Here is a 23,426-nt window from a genome sequence, read left to right as displayed (position 1 = left end):
CGACCTTCGCACCGTTACCAATAAACATCTTTCGATCCTGCGACTGGGAACCCTCCGGAGAATGGCCCATTTGAAAACAATGGGGGGAAAAAGAGAGAAAGTCGAGAAGAGTGAACCTTTTCAAAACACAATGGGCGACTCCGTTGCAAAATCCTCAGGATCGTGTAAAACGCGAACTTCGAAACAGTTATGCGACCGCTATCCCACTGGCTCGTGGAAGGTTTTGCCAGCCAGCCGGCTGGAAAGCAGGTAGCAAAAATTGGTTACTAAACGACTGTCAATTATCACGATTCGTGTACCCATTATTAGCGGATGGAATTGCTCGGACAAGCTGAGTTACGAGTACGCATTCGCGAGTATATAAATACGTACCTATCGTGTAAAAGCTTGGATGAGATCAGACGAGGTTGCTGGGTCTGCATGATAAAGATTGATGGTACAAAAGCCATTAGCAACTGTTATGCGCGACTCGTCCGCAAGATATGAGAAAAAAATGTTTCTGGTTCACTATGCTTATTACGTTTGGATAAACGCTTTATCATGAAATGAACGTCACTTGCAGACGATTTACGGTTCGATAAAAGTGTATTTTCTTTTTTTATACCGCATTTAATTTAATGAACAGTGGTAAAAAATACGCGCTGCTTTCTGCCCGATCGAATTTCTTGTCAGAATACGAAACGAGGCGAAGTGTAACGCGAGGCGTGCATTAACTTTTATATATGGGAGAAAACGAACCGTGAAATTTATAGTTGAAACGCGGACGTAAACGCATTAACAGAATTACATGGTGGGCAGAGATTCCAGATAATTTTATTAACATAGTCATTTTTATATCGACTTAACACGAGGCATATGAAAAGTTCTTATCGTTATCGAAACGACCTCTCGCAATCGTTCTTGATAACGTGCATATGCACATGTAAACAAACACCCTGGACCCTGCCCTAGGTCAACTTTTTATTTTTTTAATAATTTGCGAAACGAAGCAACTATGTGCTTATTTAATCAAATAATACTGATTTATATGCTTACTGCAAATTAATAATTGTTGATGACTGATCGTTAATTACAAATCCCAATAAGTAATCAAGCATTAATATAGAGACGAACATCTTTCAACCCAGTAGAGGGAGTACCACATGGTTGAGAATAAATTGAATCCACGTTGTTGCCGAAATAATTGATCGCAATCAGCAGCATCCGGCAGAGTCAGGGAGCAAATAATACGTGAAATTGCTAGTTCTCGGCTATGATAATGCAACATAATGCGTGACAATAAAATTTAGTACGTGCCTGCGACGTCAATACGTCTTGTTGAAACCGTGGCTAAACCAGTCGCGCGGTTTTAAATGAGAAAGCGCGTTTCAGGACCGTGCATCGTTAGCGTTTCATTAACGTAGCACCACGCTTTTCAAGGGGCAATAAATGTCCAGCGATTTAACAAGCGTTCAGTTTTTAACCGGATACAAGGAAAGGCTGAGGAGCGAACTAGCTGGGAGCGGGCATGAAAAATGCAGAAGATCCGCTAGCTAGCTACCCAGCTGCTGTTTTATTCCCGTTCTCGGCGCAAACTGAAAGCAGCAAATGGCACAAAGACGGTGCCGCCAATGCGCGCTCGCATTTCGCTTTCATTTTGCACTGCGAACATCGGGAGCTTCTCGCGAGATCTATACCACGTTGTTTGCGACGAACTATCCAGCAACTCTAAATATTCCTGTGCAATTAAAAACCATGATTAAAACCGAGGTGATTCTAATTCGGCGGCTGATGCTAATTTCTTTACATAACAGCGTGGTATAATTTGCCTGATGCCTAAATATGAATACGTATTTTCAATTTGACAAATCGTTTAGACGGATGACAAGCGCATTGCGAAAAGCATTGGAGGATCAGTTTGCACGGTGTTGCAACACAAGTTTATCAACGGCGAACCGGATGCATAAAACACGCGTACTTACAACCGCGTTTTTCTTTTCTAATCGCTCGTGTTTACACGCTCGATGAAGGAAATCATTGATCAGGACGAGACCGCACTCCGTTGCCACCGAGTCCATTACCAATTAGCTCATTAACATGCCTCGTAACGCATTAATGCCGCACCTACGAACTCGCACATCCTGGACATTCAGCTATTACCAAACCTAGGCGTTATCTAATCTCTCATGAACAAGTCACCGTGTTCCTTTAGAAAGTCGACGAACCAGCGCAATCTGTTTGCAGCTTACCGTAGCCAACGGTAGGAAAACAAACGCGTATATAAGTCAATAAAAAAGTTCGCATTCTCATACTATCGAGCGATTACGGAAGATAATCGTGATAATATTTGATTGCTCGAGCAAACGAATAATTTTCCGTAGGATAACGGGCTCACGTTGCCTTCAATTTTGAACACTCGTTCTCGGTCGAAGATAAAACTGAATGGTGTGCGTAATGATAACAGGATACATGTGGGTACTATTTTCGCGGTATCGTCAGAGGATTCACTCGGTTCGCTTGAAGCGAATACGTACACGAATAGAACCGTGCAATCAGTTGTGAACGCTGAAAAGGGTAACGATTGCGTACCGCCTCACAAACCAATCCTATAAATCTTCTCCGCGTCACGCGTCGACAAGCTCTATTCCTCGGGGGAGATCTCGAGAAGTAAAAACGGCGATTTTCTTATTTCCGTGGCGCATCCAACTGCCGGAGTGTATCTCATAGGAGATCAGAAATGTCTGTTGACCGCGGAGAGGAAAGAACCCACGAGAGAATGCATCCGAACAGAGTCGCATTTAAATACCCTTTGCCTCTCAAACAACTTTATTTCTCTCATTGCGAAATCAAATGCGGCCGCGATTATATGCGATTACGCGGAAGTGTTCTAGTCTAAGTGTTCCGTGGCTTAAGTGAATTATCTCGAAATCATCGACGATTATCAGATTAATAATATTCTCTGATGAAAGAAATAAATCTTTTCATTATGCGTAATAAACTAGTACATTGATAATAAAATAATTCGTCAACGATTTTCTATCGTGGGATGAATAATTTGTTCGACAGCAATTGTGGAGAGTTCGAGAACCCGACGAATCGTTATCATCCTGGCTGGAGCCTTTCCATTCTCCCTTCGTCCTTCGAGAAAAGGGTCGACGGCTGCTGCGTCTAGACACGGTCAACCCAACCCCTCCGATTTTGGGGGGATTGCCAGCACAGAGGTTGAAGAACCCAGCCGGTATCGAAAAAAGCCAAACGGGGACAAAGAGCTGCTGATTACGCATACGAAACCGAAGAAGACTCTGGTCGTCGATTATTTCAAAAAGTATCTATGAGTAAATCTGTATACCTCGAATCATCTTTTCTTTCCTTATCGAATGTTAGTGTATGTCTCCTTCTGCTTTAGATTGACGAACAATTACATTGTTATCGACAAAATTAATTATGTTTATCAATTATACGTTAAAAGTCTTTTAATTCCCTTTCTTCTCAAAGTCAATAGTCTGTATGAGACAATTGTACGTTTAATGAACGAAATCAAAACTTGGATATACTCGTTTCAAATGCGTTCTAACAGATTCCTCGCTTCGTTAGCAAAATTATGATTTTCCTCGGGTCACCAACTACACAGCAGTTTCTTCCTAGGGTTAATAAACTATGCAGCAAGGCGACTATATAATAGATAACAGAACTGCTGATAGCGGAACATTCGCAATTTTAGCTCGCTATCACGTGCACTTCGATTGCTCCGTTCTACCAGTCATGCAGATTCAGAAAAATAAACTTAGTGACAGATTGTACTCTTGAAAATAGAACCTGACCCCGTTTCTTAAAGTTCATCATTATTTTTACATACGTCCGATGTCTATTTACAAGATTCTATATGCTATGCTCAATGAGATTTTTTTTATCCCTATCATGTTGAAGTTTGAAACCAGATATCGCCTCTCTCCATTCAGTAATATCAATTGCAAGCCTGTTTTACGCATTTGCTTTTCGCCAGGCGACAAATACCTGCGTAACAAAGCTGTTGTGCAACGCAGCTACGCTTACAGCGTCATTCCTTTCTTTCGAATATCGCCAATCGCAACCATAATTACAAAGTATCTTTGAAACAATAAAAAAAAAAAGGAATCGCGAAACGTATAACAACGATAACGAGAATAAAGACGCTTTGTGTGCGTTTAAAAAAATGCACAATTCTTTTGCAGTGATACTGACTTCTGCTTTGACACAGTTTTGAGACAAAAACAGTTTCATGATTGAACGGCTAACTACAGATGCGCTCCATTTTTATGGTCGTATAAAGATAATGGCACGGGGTTCGGTGTTTTTGTTCGGAATGGAATCGGCCGATCTTCCCGGACGTTTCGATCGTTGAGAAAATGTATCTCCTTTTAAGGGGAATAATGGCCCGAGAAACGGACTGTCAACAAGGAGCGCGCGTTTCCATTGATTGTATCCCGGTGCAACGCGAACAGCTCCGAGCAGTCCTAAAGACGTACTAACCGTTCAGGATACCTAGAACCTGCTGCACCGGCCAGACTGCACCTTGTTTTCTTTCGTCACGTGCAGCAGAGAATATAAACCCGTGGCTCTCCGCGGACGTGACACAACAACAAATTTAAAGGGACTACAAAAATCTCGGGAGGCTACGAACCTTGCCAAATGCATCCGCTCGTTCCTCCGACTCAGCAATTAAGTTTCGGCATTAATTCGCTACTTGAATTTTACAATTTTTTCTCGTCTTTACTAAAGTAATTCTTCTTCATAGATAAAAGCACGTCTTTTTACGAAAATTATGATAATAAGTAGGATGACAGTCAATTTATTCTACTTTATTTTAAATTCCCTTTGACTCAGTTTAGTCTGACGAGAATATAAAAACGGAGAGTTTATTCTAAAAGGGTCTACCTTTCGGGCAACGGGAGCACAGCCGCATCGAAAATCGCAGTAAAATTCCGTTCCATTTTCAGTCGTGACACGCGCGGCCCGTATAATTTAATTATGCCATTTCGTTTCTTGTTATCATGCAAATAATGTTACCTTTTCCTTGTCTCGCTTGCCAAGATGGATGCGACGCGGAGGTAATTAAATGGACGACAAAAATCGCAATTATTCTGCTTGGAGGCACCGATTACCTCCCTTTGATCGTCTCTACGAGCAAACGCGACACCGATGACCGATTTCGTTTTAGGCGACGGCTAGTTTCACCGGCGAGCCTTTAAATTTAAACGTCGATCGCTCGAACAAGTCGCCGAGACTAGTTTTTCCTTTACGATTCCATCCACCAAGTAATATGTGACACTGAAATTCTCTCTTGAACCTCGAAATCACTTTAAACTGTCTATCGATTCCGGAAAGAGTTCTCCTTCGCCACCTTTTGATTATAGTTATATTTAATGCGATCAGTAAACCAAACGCTAGCGATAAGTATTCAAGATAACGAAATGTCCTTGTGAAGATAATGGCTTTATACTTTATATCTACAAGGTCTAGGGACGATTGTTTCCACGAGATATATTGGAAACCCTGAAAACCACAATACTTGTCAGAGGATTTTAAAAAGGATTTTCCGAGACACCGATTTCTCTCGTAATGGAGGATTCCTTCAGGTTGAATATTTTGTTCATTGTCAGTGACTATGATCAAACGCTGGGTTCCTCGTTATGTCGGTTCATGGCCCACACGGTGCATACGGGCATCGTGTGGGTTTCGAGAGCGAACCTAATACCAAACGATCGAAAGACATTGGCCTCGGTCGACAGCGTCTCGTCCCGCACAATATTATATTCCGCCTCTGCGGGGAAATCGTCGTTTTATGTAATTACATCGAATTAACGACTATCCCTTTCCCCTGTTTCCTCCTCAATTATTTCAAAGAGCAATTCAGCTTCAGTCGTTGATCATGAATCATCGTCGAGTACTAATAATTTTCCTCTGTATAAAACTGCACAGCGAACGTATGAATATTGTATAACTCTTAATTTATATTAATTGAATTATTTGTCTTCTTTTACATTGAATTTTCCTTTGCACGTGTTATTAACGAAATACTAGGTAATGACGCTGCTGGCGTTGGTTAGTAGCTAATGGCACAATAGTTTAACCGTCCACCTTGCGAATGACTTTCTATTTCCAGAAGCGTTAGAGGAACTTGCGTGTGCAGCTGTTGCACACGCGGGAGTCATGTATATTAAACAGCCGTGAGTGAAATCCTTTGCTAAAAAAGCAAACCATCGGCCATCCGGCTAGCTGATGGCCCAAACACGACACGAAAAGCGCGCAACCTGAGTACGGACGCGATTAGTGTTAGCTGAGGCTCGAAATGCAAAGAATCGCGTTAGAAAACTATCGAAACGCGTATCGAATTACAGTGGAAACTAGTGTCTGCTAGGATAGACAGGCGCAGTGGTCGGGAATGGAAAAACCAGTGCCTAAACCTAAACTAAGGCGTCCGCAACGTTTCGAGTAACCACCACCCCAAGAGCGCGGTTCTATTTCTATTTCCAGAAACATGGTGGATATCAGAGAAGACTCGTGCGCTTCGCGACATACATGTCCCTAGAACCTTGCTCTAAAATTGAATAAACATTATCGACCGATCAATTAACTAATCAATCAAACATACATATATTGGCCATTATTATTTATGACCTTTTGCCATTTTTGGGGAAGAGTCATAATCCCATCGGAATAGAACTCAGTGATTGGTCGACCAGAGCGAGGTGCATCTTTAACATCGAAATTTCCAGAACGGAAGCGAGCAAATCATCTACATGCTGTTGCATTCGATAAAGCATCTTCACTGTAAACACTACAAATTTTTTCCCGGGCTTGTGCAGCGTTTTTGCCTTTTTCGTAGCAAAATTGCAAAACATAACGAATTTTTTTTTAAATTTCACTCATTTTCACACTAATATTACTTTCGACACGATTGACGAAATACAAAACTGTCTGCATAAAAATTGTAGACTGAAATGTCACTTCTCAGTATGACATAATCTGATTAGTGTTGCCCGATATATGACACCAAACAACATCTAATGACAAAAATCTCTCAATACTTTTCGTAGAAGCAGCTGGCTTGTGAAGTGTTACTGACAGCAAGTGGTTAATGATTTTCCAACTAAAGAGCTGACGCAAACGAAATTATTCACACTCTGTTTCAAGTAGAATTGAAATTACAAAAAAATTAGGCTGCCGAGAGACAGTGACGTAATTGGTGTAGTGAGAGTAGGTACCGAGAGACCTCAAGCTTCCGTTCGTACTGGATTCCCATTTATATAACGTGGCCAATCGCGATCAAGCTCGCAGTTAAACCATTCGATTGCTTTTCCAAGCCAATCCTCTTTTTCATGTTCAATCAAGACAACGATCTCTGCAGCATGGAAACTTTCGAAAATCATACTTGTACGCCCGCTTCATGGGCAAAACCGATTGTACGTCCACGATTTCGTGAACGGAAATCGTGGAGAACCTTCGAGATGGTTCAGGTCAGAGTTACGAGCGTACAAAAATCGGTCCGTGGACCAGGAGATACAAGCACTGTGTTAACTGGTAAAAGAAACAGCAGAGATTGGAGTTGGATCGGAATAAAGGAGACGAGGTGAAAGAGCGGTCCTCTTGATATCATGTCAAGGCTAATGTTTATCGATCGAATAGTAGGTACGGGCGTCTGCTGTTTATCGACTACGCTCGTACATCGCCTACTCCACTCTGTATCCTTTTCCCATGTTCATGTTAAGCTCGAGACTTCTTCGTTTCATGGAGGAGACAGTGTCGGGCTAAAAGCCAGAGATTTCCACTGTCGTCCGTGTGAAACGATGTTTTGCAACCAACCAGGCTGTTGTTTCCACCAAAACGAATCGCTGCGGTTAGCAGCGAAAGAAATATAATCTACTTTTCAGCCGAATAAGCGTCAGGAGAATGCGTGTAAGTCGACTGCGTTAATATTATAGATTCGCTTGAGCTACTGCTTTCTTTTTCTTGTTAATCAGTGTTTCTGTTCGTATTGAGCAGTCGTTACGATTTAGTAATTACATTATGATTTGATTTACAAGCAAGTTTTTTTAATATGGTATAAAAGGAATTTTTCAAAAAATAATATAAATTCCGACCGTGAAATCGATCTTGAGTTTGGAACCGCGGAGGCCCCGAATAGGTACGTTCCTGCCAGTGCTGGGGGCTCGTGTCGGCGACGAGGTCAGCTGAGCGTAGCGTCGAGCCCTCAGCTGGGAGCAAAAGATGGCGAGGAACAGCTGATCGGCTGTCGAAGCATGCGCACTGCTCTCCTCGGTAGCAGACGGCGTGCGAGTGCACGTGCGAAATATCGAAAGTCTATTTCCAGGTTGGAACGAAAATGGCTTGCCATTTTCCGTGCCATATGGCTCGATCTACGGTCGCTTAGGGAACAAAGACTCTGCCGACTAACCCTTTGACCATGAGACTATTTTCAGAAGAAAGCACAATGCCGGCCGACAATCTTTCCATTGAACCACTTCATTACGAATGGGGGGAGCTCTTTGATGAGTGTTCTCGTCCGAACAAGGAATCATATCCGCGTTGATTACAATGAAAGAACAAAATCGGAGGACCCTCCGACGAATCCTTTGTCCCCTCGTTTTAAACTCTTTCGCTCCTAACAGTGCTGCAGCCCCGCGGTTGTCGAGCAGAAGTCGAAAGAAAAAAAGAACAAACGTTTTAATCAGCGCTTTATCGATTGAAAGGTTGGTTTTTTTTACTAACTAGCTCATGAAAGCGATAGAACACTCGTTCTCAACCTGTGTCACAAAATCGGTAGACAAACTCTAATGCAATGAATAGAGTAAAACATTTGTCGAAATCTATGTAAGAGAATGTATAATAAAAAAACAGTTCAAGAACTGTTAGCTTCGCGAAATTATAGGATCAGTTCATCTCATCTTCGCCTAATTATCTCTAGGATAAATTGTACTTTCACCTAACGATATAACACTACGAGGTTCGCCTCTCTTCCTGCAGTAAAATCCGATGAAAGGAGTTCCCTAGACGTTTCCTAATGCGGAGTCCTTGAAATTGTCGCGCAAGGTTAAATCGATCGATGCCTACTACACGCAGCTGCTAAGACTGGTTGGTTACCAAAAGTCGCTTATAAGCTTGACATTCCAGCTGGTATCGTGCCAATGCTAATCATCAGGATATTGCGGCACATTCGTGACGAATCCACCCGTGCCCTTTCACTCCGACCAGGTGCTCGATTCGCATATCGCGATCCGATTGTGCGAATGCGCGGACAATTTCAGGAAAGATCCTGTCTCATTCTGCATTCATTCCGTCGGGTTTCCCTGGGTAAACGGTTCTTCGAAGATCTTTTGGGGATTGTAAATTAAACTGACATTCTTAACACAGCCTCGGATTACCTGAGGAAACTTAAATAAAGATTCCTTCGTCCTTCGTCCCATGTCCTTCGATACCTAGTAATCCTGCACGAAAGCGAATATCCGAAGTAATTCTCTTGCAACCGGGGATAACAATATTGAATACCGTCCCCGTGAGACGAATTCGTTGAGGTAAAGAGCCAAATACATCCCGGTTGTCTTCCGCGCTCAACTAAATTACGATAACCGTAGTTATAGGTAGGGATCGTACTGTAGAGAATAATAAACGATCCTTTCCCGTCCGTGTCCTTTCACTCGTGCCAGGTACTAGGAATTACGGGACCGACTAAATAGGCACTCAAACCATTTCGAGGCAAAGGACGACGGAAAGTACAACGGCACTTCTCGTCGTCGGTACAAGAAACGGTTTAGAGATATTCGAAGCTGAGTCTAGACGAAAGTAGTCTCAAGGACCTGAACAGGAACAAGCGCGAATTTCGAACGTTACAAGAGGCCGTCTATTTTCGATGGCTGTTGAATAATTCAATGCACGTTAGGAAAAATGCTACGATTCTGACCATCGCTGCTACATTAAGTCTCACCGGTGCAGCAGCCATGAACTTGCGACTCTCAGAGTTCGCTTACGTCGCTTTTGCTATTGATTATTGCGCACGACGCTTGTATAACTTAATTACGATTCTCACTGAGTCGCTCATTAACCCGTTATGAACCGAATTTATTTCTTTAAATGTAGAAAATTTCGATATATTAGCATGTGACCTGAAAGTTGCACGCGCCTATAGAGGATTAATACCTTGCGGCGTATATGGATGCGGTTGTGGGATTAGATTAAGCCCCTGTTCGATGACAACGTAACGGTGGGGCACGTTTCGTTTTATACATCGCGAGCAGCTCGACGTAAATTGAAGTGCAACGCGTACTGTGTTGGATTTAGAAATCGCGCAGAAGAATCCTTTCACTTGACGACGTACGGATAGGTATAGATCTTCGCGTTGGAACTAAGTCAAGCCGTTTTGCGTAATGAATTCGTCCGTTTAACGTTAGGATTGAGGTAATGAAAATTCGACATAGTTAATTCGCATAGATAAGTCAGCGGCGAAAAATTAGCAAGTTTCGTAAGTATTAAGTAAGACATCGACAAATATGTCTATCCTACTTCGGCGGAAGAAGAGTGCCATTATTCAGGCAAACCGCATTCCGAGAAAAACGGGAACTGATGTTGAATTGACAAGGAAGAAAGTGGCAATTGAAAGGAAACACGCGATATATCGATCACGTGGCCATCGATCTCCGCAGACCTATCGTTTAATGACACTGATCTGGCGAGCTTGGCGGCGACTTCCGCGTGGCGTCCACGCGCAGACATCGAGACGAAGCTTGCGAATTGCGCGTAAAATCGGTGCACGCGATTGCATAATGCGTTTGTACCAGTGCAACGGTGCACACGTGTCGGTGCGTGATACGGTGCTCCGATACTTCGTGGCACAACCGACTGTTGCTAACTCACAAAACCGCACCCTGGTTATGTGATGTCGTAGACTCGAAAACGATTTCGAAATGAAACGAAAAGTGGCCGAATAATAATCGCACCATGAATTGAGTATCGTAACACCGAAATTAAATTCGCTTCAAGTCGATTTTCAAAGAGCGATACGAGTTTCCTCGTACAGATATGTACGTGTAGGCACATTATATACACCAGGTAAATGCGATTGTTATGTAAATGAACCAAGTACGAGGAACGAAATTGTAGTATCATGTAATAACGTAACGATTGAAAGAAATTACAGCTCGTTGCTCGTAGGTACACGTGGGACTGGATCGTTTCGCGGTTTAATGTTCAATCCCGTTCCTCTGACTGACTTCCTGTTTTTCTAAGGCCAGAACAGGGCCAAGCCCATTAAGCCGAAACGATTTGTCAAATCTAACGGCCAGACGAATTGGAAGGATATATAACAAGCCGATCGCGAACGCTAGAAATACATCACCTTTTGATTCCATTCGCGATCGGACTGCCAAAAGAACGCTTCTAACATCGGCCAAAAATAAACTCGGACTTCCGGTAGGCTCGCGCGTCTGTTTCGCAGCCTTCACGACGAAAGACCGTGCAACGACGAGCATCGGTGAAAAGGCACGTTCTCGAGTTTCTGGCCACTCGCACTCCACTCCGTTGTTCCCGTTTTACTACGTTCCGCCTTCCGTGCACTTCCGCGTAAGGAGATTGCCGTTTTTACCGAGACAACGAGACGAGACCGAGCTGAGATTTAAGAAACGCGACACGATACTCGAAGACGCTTCGCTAGCCAGGGTCTTGCAAAAATCGAGGGTTCTCTCTCTTCCACTCTCGAGATTGACCCAACGCGTTCCACTTTTGCGGAGTACAGGCTTAAACTGGGTCGACTGGCCGAAGTAACAAGGGGTGCACGGTTTGCGGACGAATCTATCCCGGTTAGCATCGCAGTGACGATGAAAACCGTCCGTTCTAAAAGCAAACTTCGTTCAATTGATCAACGATGACGCTTAGGACATGCGAATAATGACCTTTGTTTAACGTTTATATTTCCGAGGCGTTTCAAAACGAAACGCTATTGCAGCAAACAAGATAGAGAGAAAGCAGAATGCTGTATCCACTGTCTGTATACGAATAATTCGCTATGCAGATAGCTGCTGGCTGTACGTTCTCCGTGAAACCGCAGGTTGCCCATACCCCATCAGATCCGGCAGTTCGATTTCCAATCGAATTTCATCGACTAATAATTAACCAGATTAGGACTGGTCGATCAAACGAAAGTTCAATCTTTAAAGAAATAAAGGAAAGAAAAAAAGGCAATGCCATTTGGACAGGGAAAATATATTAGCCAACGAGAAGTATCATAATTCATACTTCACAACAGTTCGTGAAACTTTTACGATACGATCGATACCCTTTCTCTCTGATATCCACGTTTGAATAGCTGAACGCAGCGTAAATGAGTTGTGCATCTGATTTTCTCGCTCCCGTGAGTATCCTCAATTATAATCGAAGGAGAAAGACATTCACACCGGCGTGCTTTATCGAGGTAGGGTTATCGACTGAACGCGAACAACTCGACGTGAGCTGTCACGTCACGAAACAGATAACAGACGAGAAGACAATAGCCCCCCAACTGGTATTACCGAATTACCGAATCGCGAACAAGCGTAGAGTCGAGGTGAGCTTCGCTGCGCTCCATTTCACAACAGAACAGAAACAGTCTCGTACCTGGTTTGCATCTTTAACATTCGCGGAGGTCGTGACTATCCAGTTTCACGATGATAATCAACGCTGTAAAAGTAGACTGCAATATCGAAATTCGAGACGAGACAGGTCTCAGACAGGCGGAGGTGTCGTTTTGAATTCTTTTCGCTACATCCGTTCTGCTCTTGGTACGGACGGCCGCGCGCGCGTACTAAGTATCTTCCAGCGTGTGATCGCTTATCGCTCCGAATATCGTCGGTGCGAATTTTACACGACTCGACAAGTATTATGACCCGATTTGTGAGCGTGATTAAATTATCTCGGCCACAGCCACCTGGGTACCCGACCGTCCGATTCTCCGCGTAATATAGGATCGCCTTAAGAGTTTCTCTGTGGAACGAAAATTGGAGTGAAAATTTCTCGTTTTCATTGAAGAACAGGTATCCCACGTGTCTCGACCAATGAATACTTGCGTTGTCCCGAGCCAGCTTACGCCATATCGCGAATAAATGATAGGCTTGGTATGTTGCACGACATGACGTGCTGGAGCGTGACACACAATGCAACTTCCACATTGACGAATGTCTCGTTGAGGGAAAGGGAATGACGTCAATTTGCCGGAGGGTAGAAAAGGGCTCGACGGGCAGATCTTTTTTTACGCCGCGCGACCACTTCACCTCTTTCTCGCTTCGTTCGAGTTACGCGAGTACATACTATTTACTAAGTACCAAGCCCATGCCACTCACCATGCTCGTTTCCATCTTTCCTCGCCGCGAGAGAATCACTCCACCGAGAGGGATCGATGAAAAAAAGCAAATCCTGATAATTAAAACGGCATCGTAATCCAATTAGCGGGACCATGACGGCAAGCGAATGAATCGACACGACGTCGACCAAGAGAAACTTGCTGAAACCGGAATTATCGTGGCTGCGCTGCTCGACGCAATGACTTAAAAATGTATTCGTATCCGGTGAACCCAACATTGGGACGCCTCAACGGGCGGAGTGCATCTTGAAGCAAGACAAAAGGTTTTCTAGAGTGGTTAGGGAACAGGCGGAGAGAAGAGAGAATCTCAAAGGGGTAATGAGGCCGGTGGGTGGGAAGCAGTGGGTGCAGATCTAGGTTACCTGCATATTATGCAACCAACACCACTGCGATTCCGCGGTTGCACGTGCAATTGTGAGTGCATGCACGCGGATCATTAACGATTCCGTGTTTCGATCATTTATCGTTGCGTCAATTTTTAATTAACGTATCAACGTGTGTTTCTATTCAAATCTATTTTCATCATAAATACCGTGGTGTTCGCCGCGAGAAATAGCGTATGCTTAAAGTCGAAAGAGATCGAAAAGGAAGCTGGCGAAACGGAGACAAGGAAATCCAAGATTTAATCTTAAAATAAGATTAAGAAGAAGCAAATTCTTTTGGCACAACCACGCGAAACCTAGAGGCCCCTAAACTCTCGGTATCTTTCCTTAGAGCTCTTGGCACACGTGTCACGCCTTGAGTCATTAGCGAATTTCTAATACTTTTTTCGTCGTCAACGGTCCAATAATACCGGCGGACGAGCGATTTTTTATGCCTCGACAAAGAAACTCACGCGCGGCTTTCAACAATAAAACCGAGGACGGCTTTTGTCGAGTCGATCGTTTATGGGACGTACAAAACACGTGACGGGCGAAATTATGTCAAAACAATCCGGGGGCGTTGTATCCTAAACGGAGGACGATGAACTCAGCTGTTTTGGACGTCCGCGCGAGGAAATTCAAGGTAAAGACTCAGGGTTTTTGCACGTTTGACCCTCGTTTCTCAAAATAGATTTACTGTACAATCGAATGCACGCGTGTTCCTTAAATATACATATGCACTGTCTACCCGCTCGTTCGACTAATCCGGGAAATTCGCATCGAATCAATTGGTTACAGACACTGTTTATTAAAAAGCAAAATTGCTTTACGCTGAACCCAGCTATCTGCAATTACGACCGGCAATTCATCGAGACTTTCACATAAGTATCTGTGATTTAAACGCTAATTATCGCAGCTGCAGATCGAACTGAATCGCGGTGAAAGCGAGCGTACTGATGCATAGTTATCAGCAGTGCAGTGAAAGATACCGGCAATACCTATGATTCATAAAGAATAACTACTTCCGGTTTCCTGTAAAATTTCTACGAATTAGTTACTCGTCGAAGACTGAGAGCGTCATAGAGGATTTATGTAGAGGTACATATGTATACCGATTAAACACTAAGCCGAGCCCGTTTTTCTCGAAATCACGCCAAGTGGAAATGATTCCGTTCAGCTGTATGGAAATTATGAGTCAACCTTGGCTAACGACTAGCTGCGAGCACCAGAGCTATCGCGCCGTGTCCAAGGAATCGCAGTTCGCGCAAGTTAACGTCGTCCCCGAACAAGGCTGCGGTAAACGCTCTCGTCTCTCAGATAACACGTGCGCTCGTATCTTCTATCTCGCGTGTATCAGGCTTACGTAATGTCGAAATACATCGCAGTATTATGCTTTGTCAACGACAACGGTGAAACGATTAGTTACGAAACTGCTCGAATCTACACACGAGTAACGAGTTCCGAGTCTGCCTCCTCGGTGCATCGTCATTACAGCTTCACTAGTTATAATTTCTTCCAATTCTTAATAGAATCTATTAACTACTGTTTCAATTTCGGTTAAATAAATTATTAAACAGCACAATATGTGCTACGATGCGAGTAACAACTTCCTCTTTTTCTTCGCGATTTCCACAGTGTTTTAGCGTGGATATTGAAACTGAAAGCATGTCTTATAAAAGATTGGTTCCAGAGTAAGAACATCGAAGTTCTCAGTTGGCTAGCATTGTTTCCTGACATTAATATGGTAGAAAATGTATGGGGATGACTTTCGAGACAAGTTTACGCAGACGGTAAACAGTATGAAAATCGTGAGGACCTTATCAACGGTGTAAAGATAGCACGGTCCACAATTCAACAATCGTATTTACTACTAAACTTTAGGCGATCACACTGGTAAAGCCCCTTAAGGCTTTAAGATAATCGTGCGACATGCAGGGAATACTCAGGATGTGCTACTTGCACCCGAGAAAGTGGAACTACGCAAGAAAACTTTCTGAGTCCGTTGCGATTAGCCCGATGAATCATTGGCAGGATCGTAAAAACATGACAGAAACCGCGATACATACAGTCATTACTTTACTAGATTAGGCGCTACTAGAGAGTAAACACTGCGAGAACACCACGACACTACTGCCATAAAACTATTCATCACTCTTCCACTCATCCACAACAGTTTGATATTATAGACAATCATGTAAAGGAAAAGAACGACAAAAAGCTCATCGCAATTTTCATTGCCACCAATAAGTCAACAAAAACAATCACTATCGATCGCAGTAAATAGAAACTATCTACTAACAGAGTACACTAATGTTTATCAGCGAGAAAATATCATCGCAAACACTGATTGGAAAGGACTTTCAGCGCTCATAACGGTAAGGGCTCCCGATTGACTTTTTCAATTGATGCATTCTATCATCACGGAACACTCGTGTATTCCGGTGCATACAAACGCTCGTACACATCCTGTTTGTACGAACGGTTCTTCGATAATGTGGGTCAGCTCGTTTACGTGGTTCTCATACTTATCTAAGTAGTTAGTAGTAGTTTTAATAGAATCTATAAATTGCAACAAAAAAACTGAGGTAATCGAAATGATAAACAAAGTGGAGAAACCAGAAAAAAAACCTTCAGCCCGCAAAGTTGACGCGGATCATGTTTTATTGGCTTGAACGTACCGACTGATAAGGAAACGCAAAAGGAGGTCGAGACTCATATTGAAAGCGTGGATTACACCGCAGTGCGAATATTGCCGCATTTGTAGCTAACTCTTTTAATAGAAACAGTTTTAGTCAATTTCCGTTAGTATCAGGTAAACAATTGTGCGTGTCCTTCTCTTAATTGGAATTCAAAAAACGTGCAGAGATATTCATGTTCTCATTACTTCTCTGCACTGCAATTCTATATGTATACATCACCTGTAGCACATGTAAATCAAAGCTTGTCGACATTAATTATAGATAGATATGTCATCAAACAATAAGGTGCCTAAATGTTTACAGCCGCTTGCTTTCAAAGTTGGTGGCACGTGATTACAAGATGCTTCAATGTAATCTGAACTGTATCAAGGAGTCTGCTTAGCCGTCATTATTTTTTGTAGAATATATTGAATCAGCAATAACTGACGTAAGCGATGCACTCCTACGTGGACTCTTTAAAATAATGCGGCTGATTGGCGTCAATTGACGCGGAAGCTTATTCAGTCCATCCAACGGCTACAAAAAATTCTAATCCCGCTGTTTCCCGAAGGCAGAAGGCAACTTATCCAGAAGATTATTACGTCTTACTAGTCCGCGTAGGTGCGAATCGTTAAAGTGTGGCACAAGGTTACTGCAGCGAGTGCACGCGCGCGATGACAAGGTCGAAACTAACGATGAGAAACCGATGCATCCAGAATACAGGTAATCGCGATAAAGAGGCAAGCATCCATTCTGAAACTCGCGTCACCTTTCCCTGGGACGCAGCTATTCTCGTTTTTAAGTTCAGTTATCAAAACTAGCTTGGATTTATCAGCGTACTATGAACGATTAATGGAAAATGTGATGCAATTTTCACAAGCAAGTGTCAAATGTTAAGCAAACTTGTGTCCCTTATTTCAAAACCTCATCAATTTTTTTATATTGGGAGTAAGGCAATGATATGAGCTGAGCTTACATTTTCATTTACGAATAAAAGCCCCCGCTAAAGTACAACCGCACTGGGTGCGTACACGCACACGTGTCTTTCATCGTGTTAAAAGTCTGACGTAATAGAGAGTCACGGTTCGTAGGAACAGCGCAAAATTACGAGAACTAGATGAACATTTGTGTGCGATTAAAAACAGCCCTTTGTCCCAGCCCTTCAGCTTCTCGAGTTTTATATGTCAGAGCTATTAGAACATGTAATTACTCACGTGCGTTTTAACACGTTAGCGCAATGACGCAACGCGCGATCGAAATTAACAAGTAAAACGAGAAATCTCAAGCACGATTTTACCACGACAGAAAAGGGACGGAAGGTCAAAGTTAACGTCGCTGGCGACCAAAATTCACAGTGACAGATATATAAATAGTAAAACGGGAAAACAACTACTTCTAAATTCGATTAATTATAAAACCAGAGACTATACTTATTTCTACCAGTTTATGTAACATTCATGAACCATTTTCTCTCATGAATTAATAAAATGTGCAGTGAAAAGATCCTTCAGTTTTACTTTTATCCCCCAAATGCGTCCATCTAAATATATATATTATTTTGATGTCACTACTTAATTTATCTGCCAAGAAATCATAGTAGGCACGCGTATTGTACGTTGCCAAATAGCAACAGAATTTTGTGCATTGAATTTTATTATTTGCAAACACGACATCGGATATCTCGTATTAACACGCACCCGTGTCAGAGACAATGCCCGTTCACCCTCTCGAGCCTTTGCACGTGTGCATCCAAATGCATCATAAGTTTGTTGCAGCGATTGTTTCGCGACTCGTCGCAACGTGTCGCGAATCGATCGAAGACGTGGAAACGTTCCCTCGATCGATCTGTACCTACACTTTAAAAAGAAACGATCGACGGGTTTTCGTAATGGAGCGGAGCAATGTTGTGTAACGTCGTTCGAAGTGTTCGAGGTTCGAGGCAACGCGTCGAAACGATTTCGAAGTATAAAGTAATCGTCACGTGTTTAAAGTGTCTGTAACAATCGGTGGACTCGGGTCAAATATGCCAACGCAAGGCTAACCAGCCTTAGCCGTTCGAATTCAAATGGAATCGCGGCTCTAAGCAACCGTTCCAAATCATTTGGATACGGTGAATTTGGAACGCAATGAACTCAATAGAACACATGATTTCTGTCATTCGTGAAATTATCTATTGGTCGTGGGTAGACAATGTTTTTATTCGTAGACGATTATTAAAAATAACGTACGTAAATGAAAAAATTTGAAAACAATGAGTATCGTCACTATAACTGCAAATGAACGCATAGACGGAGAACAATTCTTTAGAACTCCTAAATTTCTACCTGGAATATTACCATGACGCACGTTCTATCGTGGCGTGATTTTCCAACGGTATGTTCTTAACGTCTGACTTATCACGGTAAAGGTAAATCAAACTAACTGAATAAGTTCGCAAAACCGATTTTAAAGGGTCATGCGTGCTAAGGGAAAAATCGAAACTCCTCGTTTGGACAAGGTACGCGTAGCCAGAGATAAGATACATAATATATACGGATTAACTATGTGCTCTCTCTTTTTCTCGCAACTCAATACACCTACAACAGGCTCATTTATGCGAACGCGTCACCAACACATGTCCGGCCAGGAAATCGTGCTTGATCATTTTGATAATAGTCACACTGTAACCCCCTGATGGCGAGAGAAAAAGCACAATGTTCGCAATATGGTACAGTAATACAGGTGAAAACATGGTGTCCCTTTTGTGGTCACACGCAATACACGCATCCAGTACATAGCGTTTGCATTGATACGCGTAAAAGAGCAAGAAAGAGAATATTTTCCCCCTTGGGAGGAACAGAAACGAGCTGTCATGCAGCGAAAAGGGAAGAGTCGGGCGTACTCACCGATTTATAATATCACGCGAGGTAGCACGATCCACCGAGCCTGGAGTCGTTCCCGTGGGTCAAATGATCCTGACGAGCCCCATGGTTTTCCGGAACTGTCGACGCACTCGCGAATTCGTCTCTCGCTGTTCCAATCCTTCTGTCACGTCGTCCAAGACGAGCCCCTCGGTTGCCCGTTGCGTGCGAACTCGATGAAGGGGATTTGACGGGTGCAGGATTACATCGATGCAAGCACTTATGACCACCCCGATGGTCTGTTGCCAACTGACCCAGACAGTGACAGCTCTCGGCAAATAACCACGAGCACCAACGCGTGTTCGATAAAGTAACTACTCGAACGCTCGAACGATGATACACGAAGGTCTGTCTGAAACTGAAACGAAAAAAATGCGTAAACATCGTAAGCTTTCCTCAGAGTATATTAATTATTGACCCTTACGGGATCTTAGCTGACCACAATCACATTATGGCGTTCGCTATAAGCCTGTTAATAACACGGAAGAATGTTGTACGATTTTGAAACAACTGATTCCGAGAGAGAGCAATAATGTTTTTTTCGTACATTTTTGTTTCATTTTGAGATTTATATAAATAATCCGAAGGAAAATATACCTGCGAGGTACACGAAGCGATGAGTCATTAGTTTCTAGCCTTCTCCGAGACGGATATTTCATTTAAAAGTCGATAAAACGCGAATTGAAGAGAGTTGAGAAGGATACAATCAAGGAATTTTTTTTCGAACAGTTGTCGGCACTGGCGATCATATGGCAATCAGCTGTAATTCACGTTTCCTCAATGAATATAGGACTGCAGTTGACTTACAAAATAAATACGTACAGATATTAAACAAGAATATATTATTTATGTGGTATTATGTGTATCATCTGTGAATCTTAATTTTATTAATTATATTGCGTAATTATTCTATCAAGTCATTAGACGTGATTGCGTCAATTAAAATGTGTCAGAAATATTTGAACAGAGTATTTTAATGTCAAGGTTAATAGATGTAACAATTAACAGGGTTGATGTATAATTATCTGCCGTTCACGTAGGCAAGCTTTTGTTAGTGAAAATTAGCGGTTTGTTTATTTTTTTATATAAAATATAATTAATTGTTTAGTTGATATGCGTATTGAAAATTATATTTATATTCTTTATAATATGCTTTACCATTACGAAAAAAGATGAAAAGCAGTATAGTCAATTCGCCATCTAAACGAACTTTTTAGCGAGGGAATAATTAGCTAAAGACAATGTCAGGAGTAGTTTGCCTGCTTAAAATCAGGTAATGCCAGCTAGGTGAACAATCCAGGAAGAGATCGACCATCGGACTTCAATGATCAGACACTTCTGGCAGAAGAATCTCGTCACTGGAGACGAATAATGCCTACCTTCTAAAAACGTCAAAAGAAAAAAGGACGTTCACTGTAAGAAGACAATGTGGTGTATTTAATGGGACAGAAATAAAATCATCTATTGGGAAATCATTTTAAACGGCATTTTGTTATTGATGGAATGAAGGTGATAAGCGTCAACAAAAATGAAATGAAAAATAAATTTTTATGATTTTTTTCTTATAATAAATATTGTTTAAAACTCGGCGGACAATTATGCATAAAAATATTACGAATTACTTAAGAGTTAAATGAGAGCAAATCTAAAATTAGCCAATTAAAAGTTTAAATAAAACGATTCATTCATTATAATATCTAAATGATTTTACCTCGTTGAGTTTGGAGTCCCTATACACATAAAACAGTTGCAAAAGCTTGATTCGCTTCGTTAAGTGGGACTGGACACCTTTCCCTATCCTATTGTAAACGCAAGTCTCCACTCCAAAAATTGCTTGATATGATTACACGATACGATCATGCCACACAAATACATCCCACCCAAAATACCTCCCACTTCGCTGTCTCAGTATAAAACCGCATTTGAACTGAGAAACAACTGTCTGCGAACTATTTCGAATTTGTGTTTTGTTTTCCATCAGTACACTACAAATACTACGACTGCGATGAGACATGCGATCAACTTGCATTCCCCTTAATAAATATTGTTACCGAAAAATAAACAGGGCACTATTTTTACATACTTGGACCCTCCAATACTACGTGTTTATAGCATTCATAATATCCATTAAAGATACATATATTTTAAACGAATCTGCAGGGCAGAAAGTATTGGTCAGTAAAAAAAATTTATTATTATTAATACTAACGTTTTAAATGTGTTGGATACAAATGTATGGAGTATAACGTTCAATCGGTTTCAATTGTTTTTCATGATAACATTAAACAAAGAACTATAAATGCCTATAAAATGTACATTTGTTGTGATTTAATAAAAGATTTATTTACAAATATCAACCATTTTTTAGGATGAAGAATCCAAAATACATCCCGGATGATGTACTAATCCGTAATGTCAACGACAGATATTGACATGGTATGCACATTTATAATGTATTTAATCAGTCTTAACTGGATCATTTTTTACCAGATTTTTTTATACCGCCTGTAACAAGAGGTCCCCTTTGACTTGCTTTTTTTGCAGCTTCGGCAAGGGCTTTCTGTTGTTCCTTTTGCTTTTGCTTGAATGCTACATCTTCATCATCCATTAACTTTTGTTCCTTTTTCGGTGCTTTGAGAGGCTTTTTCTTACCACCTTCACGACTGGCCATTCTAGAAGTACATACCTAATCTTATGTCAAATTCTTGGAACAATCAATAAAATCAAATCAAATCATATTAAACGATTAAGAAATTAACAAGTATATCTATATATTAGCATTAATTTTACAGAACGTACATTACGTCGACTTTCAAGAATGTCCAATAAAAACTCTATTGCGTTAACGTTTTAAGTCTAAATCTGAAGGATTATACAGATTATTTAATATGAATAAAATCAATTAAAATACCAAAAATCATCATAAGTTAGTATACAAAATTCAGATACTGTATCGAACCAACGTGACAAACGCATGGGACAATACAATGAATCGTAATTTGAATTGAACCGACGTTTATTCAAATAATGTAGAATTAAATCACTATAATACATTACCTTGTGATCAACTTCGAACTTTCCTGTGCAACAGTAAATACTTTTAAAAGTTTAATGTAGAAGTTAAAACCACTTATAAAGCAATAAGTTTGGTTAGCAGTGTTATCGCATCTAAGAACTGTCCAAGTCCCAAGTGTCTGCAAGTATGTCGCATAGAATTTATGACAGCTGTGGTGCCCCCTATCATTGCAAAAAAAATTTGGCAAAACTTCGGGTTGGAATTGTTCAGGACGTTTCAATTTACATAGATTTAAAATATGTTCACAGGAATTATTTTTGGCGACTCAACAAGAATTTTGCAAATAACAGTTGTGCTAGAGAGAAATTTAATCGATGCCCTATTGCAGAATAATATTGCGAACAAGGTATACGAATATACCTAGTACGTGATAATTTTCCCTCCAACATTCGAGTTCGAGTGCTCATTTGAAGAGCAAAACATGCTGTAAGTACTCGCGCTGTGCTGTAAGAGAATTTGCATCTTTCCCGAGTTCTTTAAAGTGTTCGAAAAAGGAAAGTGATTCTTTGCATATTTGTATAAACTGCAAACATAACGATATGCCAGAATGAGTTTAAATTTGAATTTAATTGCGGCAGCATGCGATGGCATGGGTATTGGTGTAAAAGGAACTTTACCATGGAAACTGAAGTACGAAATTTGTATGATTACATAACGACTTAAGTATAAACAACATAGCATATTCTAATCTCTTCTTTATCTTACGATTAAAGAAGTGAAATGGCTTTTTTTACATCAATGACTTCGAATACGAAACACCCAGATAAAAGGAATGTTGTTCTTATGGGACGAAGGACGTGGGAATGCATTCCAAAGAAGTACAGACCGTTACAAAATCGAATAAACATAGTTCTATCGTCGCAATTTTTGTAAGGATAATTTTTATCGGTGCCGTAAAACAAATACTAAGAGAAATTAAATTATAAATATCATGAATATGTAGGGATTACGGAAAAGATGCGATCGTATGTAAAAACATTCCACATGCTCTTGAAATCATTGGAAAACCTCCACTGAAAGATCAAATTGAGAATATATGGGTTATAGGAGGCAGTTCTGTGTATAAGG

At 41.4% G+C, this 23,426-nt stretch overlaps 3 protein-coding genes across 3 annotated transcripts in view; 1 reads left to right on the top strand and 2 right to left on the bottom strand.

Moving 5' to 3' along the window:
• atos (atos homolog atossa) overlaps positions 1–19,593 on the bottom strand; it is a 31,937-nt gene extending 12,344 nt beyond the window's left edge. Inside the window, exon 1 of the mRNA XM_018037998.2 lies at positions 19,268–19,593. The gene's annotated coding sequence lies outside the window, so the exon portion shown is untranslated. The remainder of the gene's footprint in view (positions 1–19,267) is intronic.
• Positions 19,594–21,590: 1,997 nt separating this feature from the next.
• On the bottom strand, positions 21,591–22,780 carry LOC108632992 (translation machinery-associated protein 7 homolog). The gene is made up of 2 exons (XM_018037893.2): positions 22,340–22,780; positions 21,591–21,954 (listed from the first exon to the last, which is right to left on the bottom strand). The coding sequence occupies exon 2, from the start codon at positions 21,951–21,953 to the stop codon at positions 21,759–21,761; it is 195 nt and encodes a 64-aa protein (XP_017893382.1). The 5' UTR covers position 21,954; positions 22,340–22,780; the 3' UTR covers positions 21,591–21,758.
• Positions 22,777–23,425, top strand: Dhfr (dihydrofolate reductase; the record flags this gene model as incomplete). The annotated part of the gene is made up of 3 exons (XM_018037892.2): positions 22,777–22,988; positions 23,072–23,227; positions 23,302–23,425. Coding segments are annotated over exons 1-3 (363 nt in total), but the record flags the coding sequence as incomplete, so codon positions are not given.
• Between the last annotated feature and the right edge of the window lies 1 nt (position 23,426).

The sequence above is a fragment of the Ceratina calcarata genome, unplaced genomic scaffold, assembly GCF_001652005.2.
Source record: "Ceratina calcarata isolate Rehan_Ccalc_2016 unplaced genomic scaffold, ASM165200v1 scaffold180.2, whole genome shotgun sequence".
NCBI classification, from domain to species: Eukaryota; Metazoa; Arthropoda; class Insecta; order Hymenoptera; family Apidae; genus Ceratina; species Ceratina calcarata.
The sequence above is the reverse complement of the archived record's forward strand: the minus strand, read 5'-3'. Positions and strand labels throughout refer to the sequence as shown.

Coding starts and splice junctions, on each gene's coding strand:
- LOC108632992 (XM_018037893.2), bottom strand. CDS start 21,953: ATGGCCAGTCGTGAAGGTGGTAAGAAAAAGCCTCTCAAAGCACCGAAA.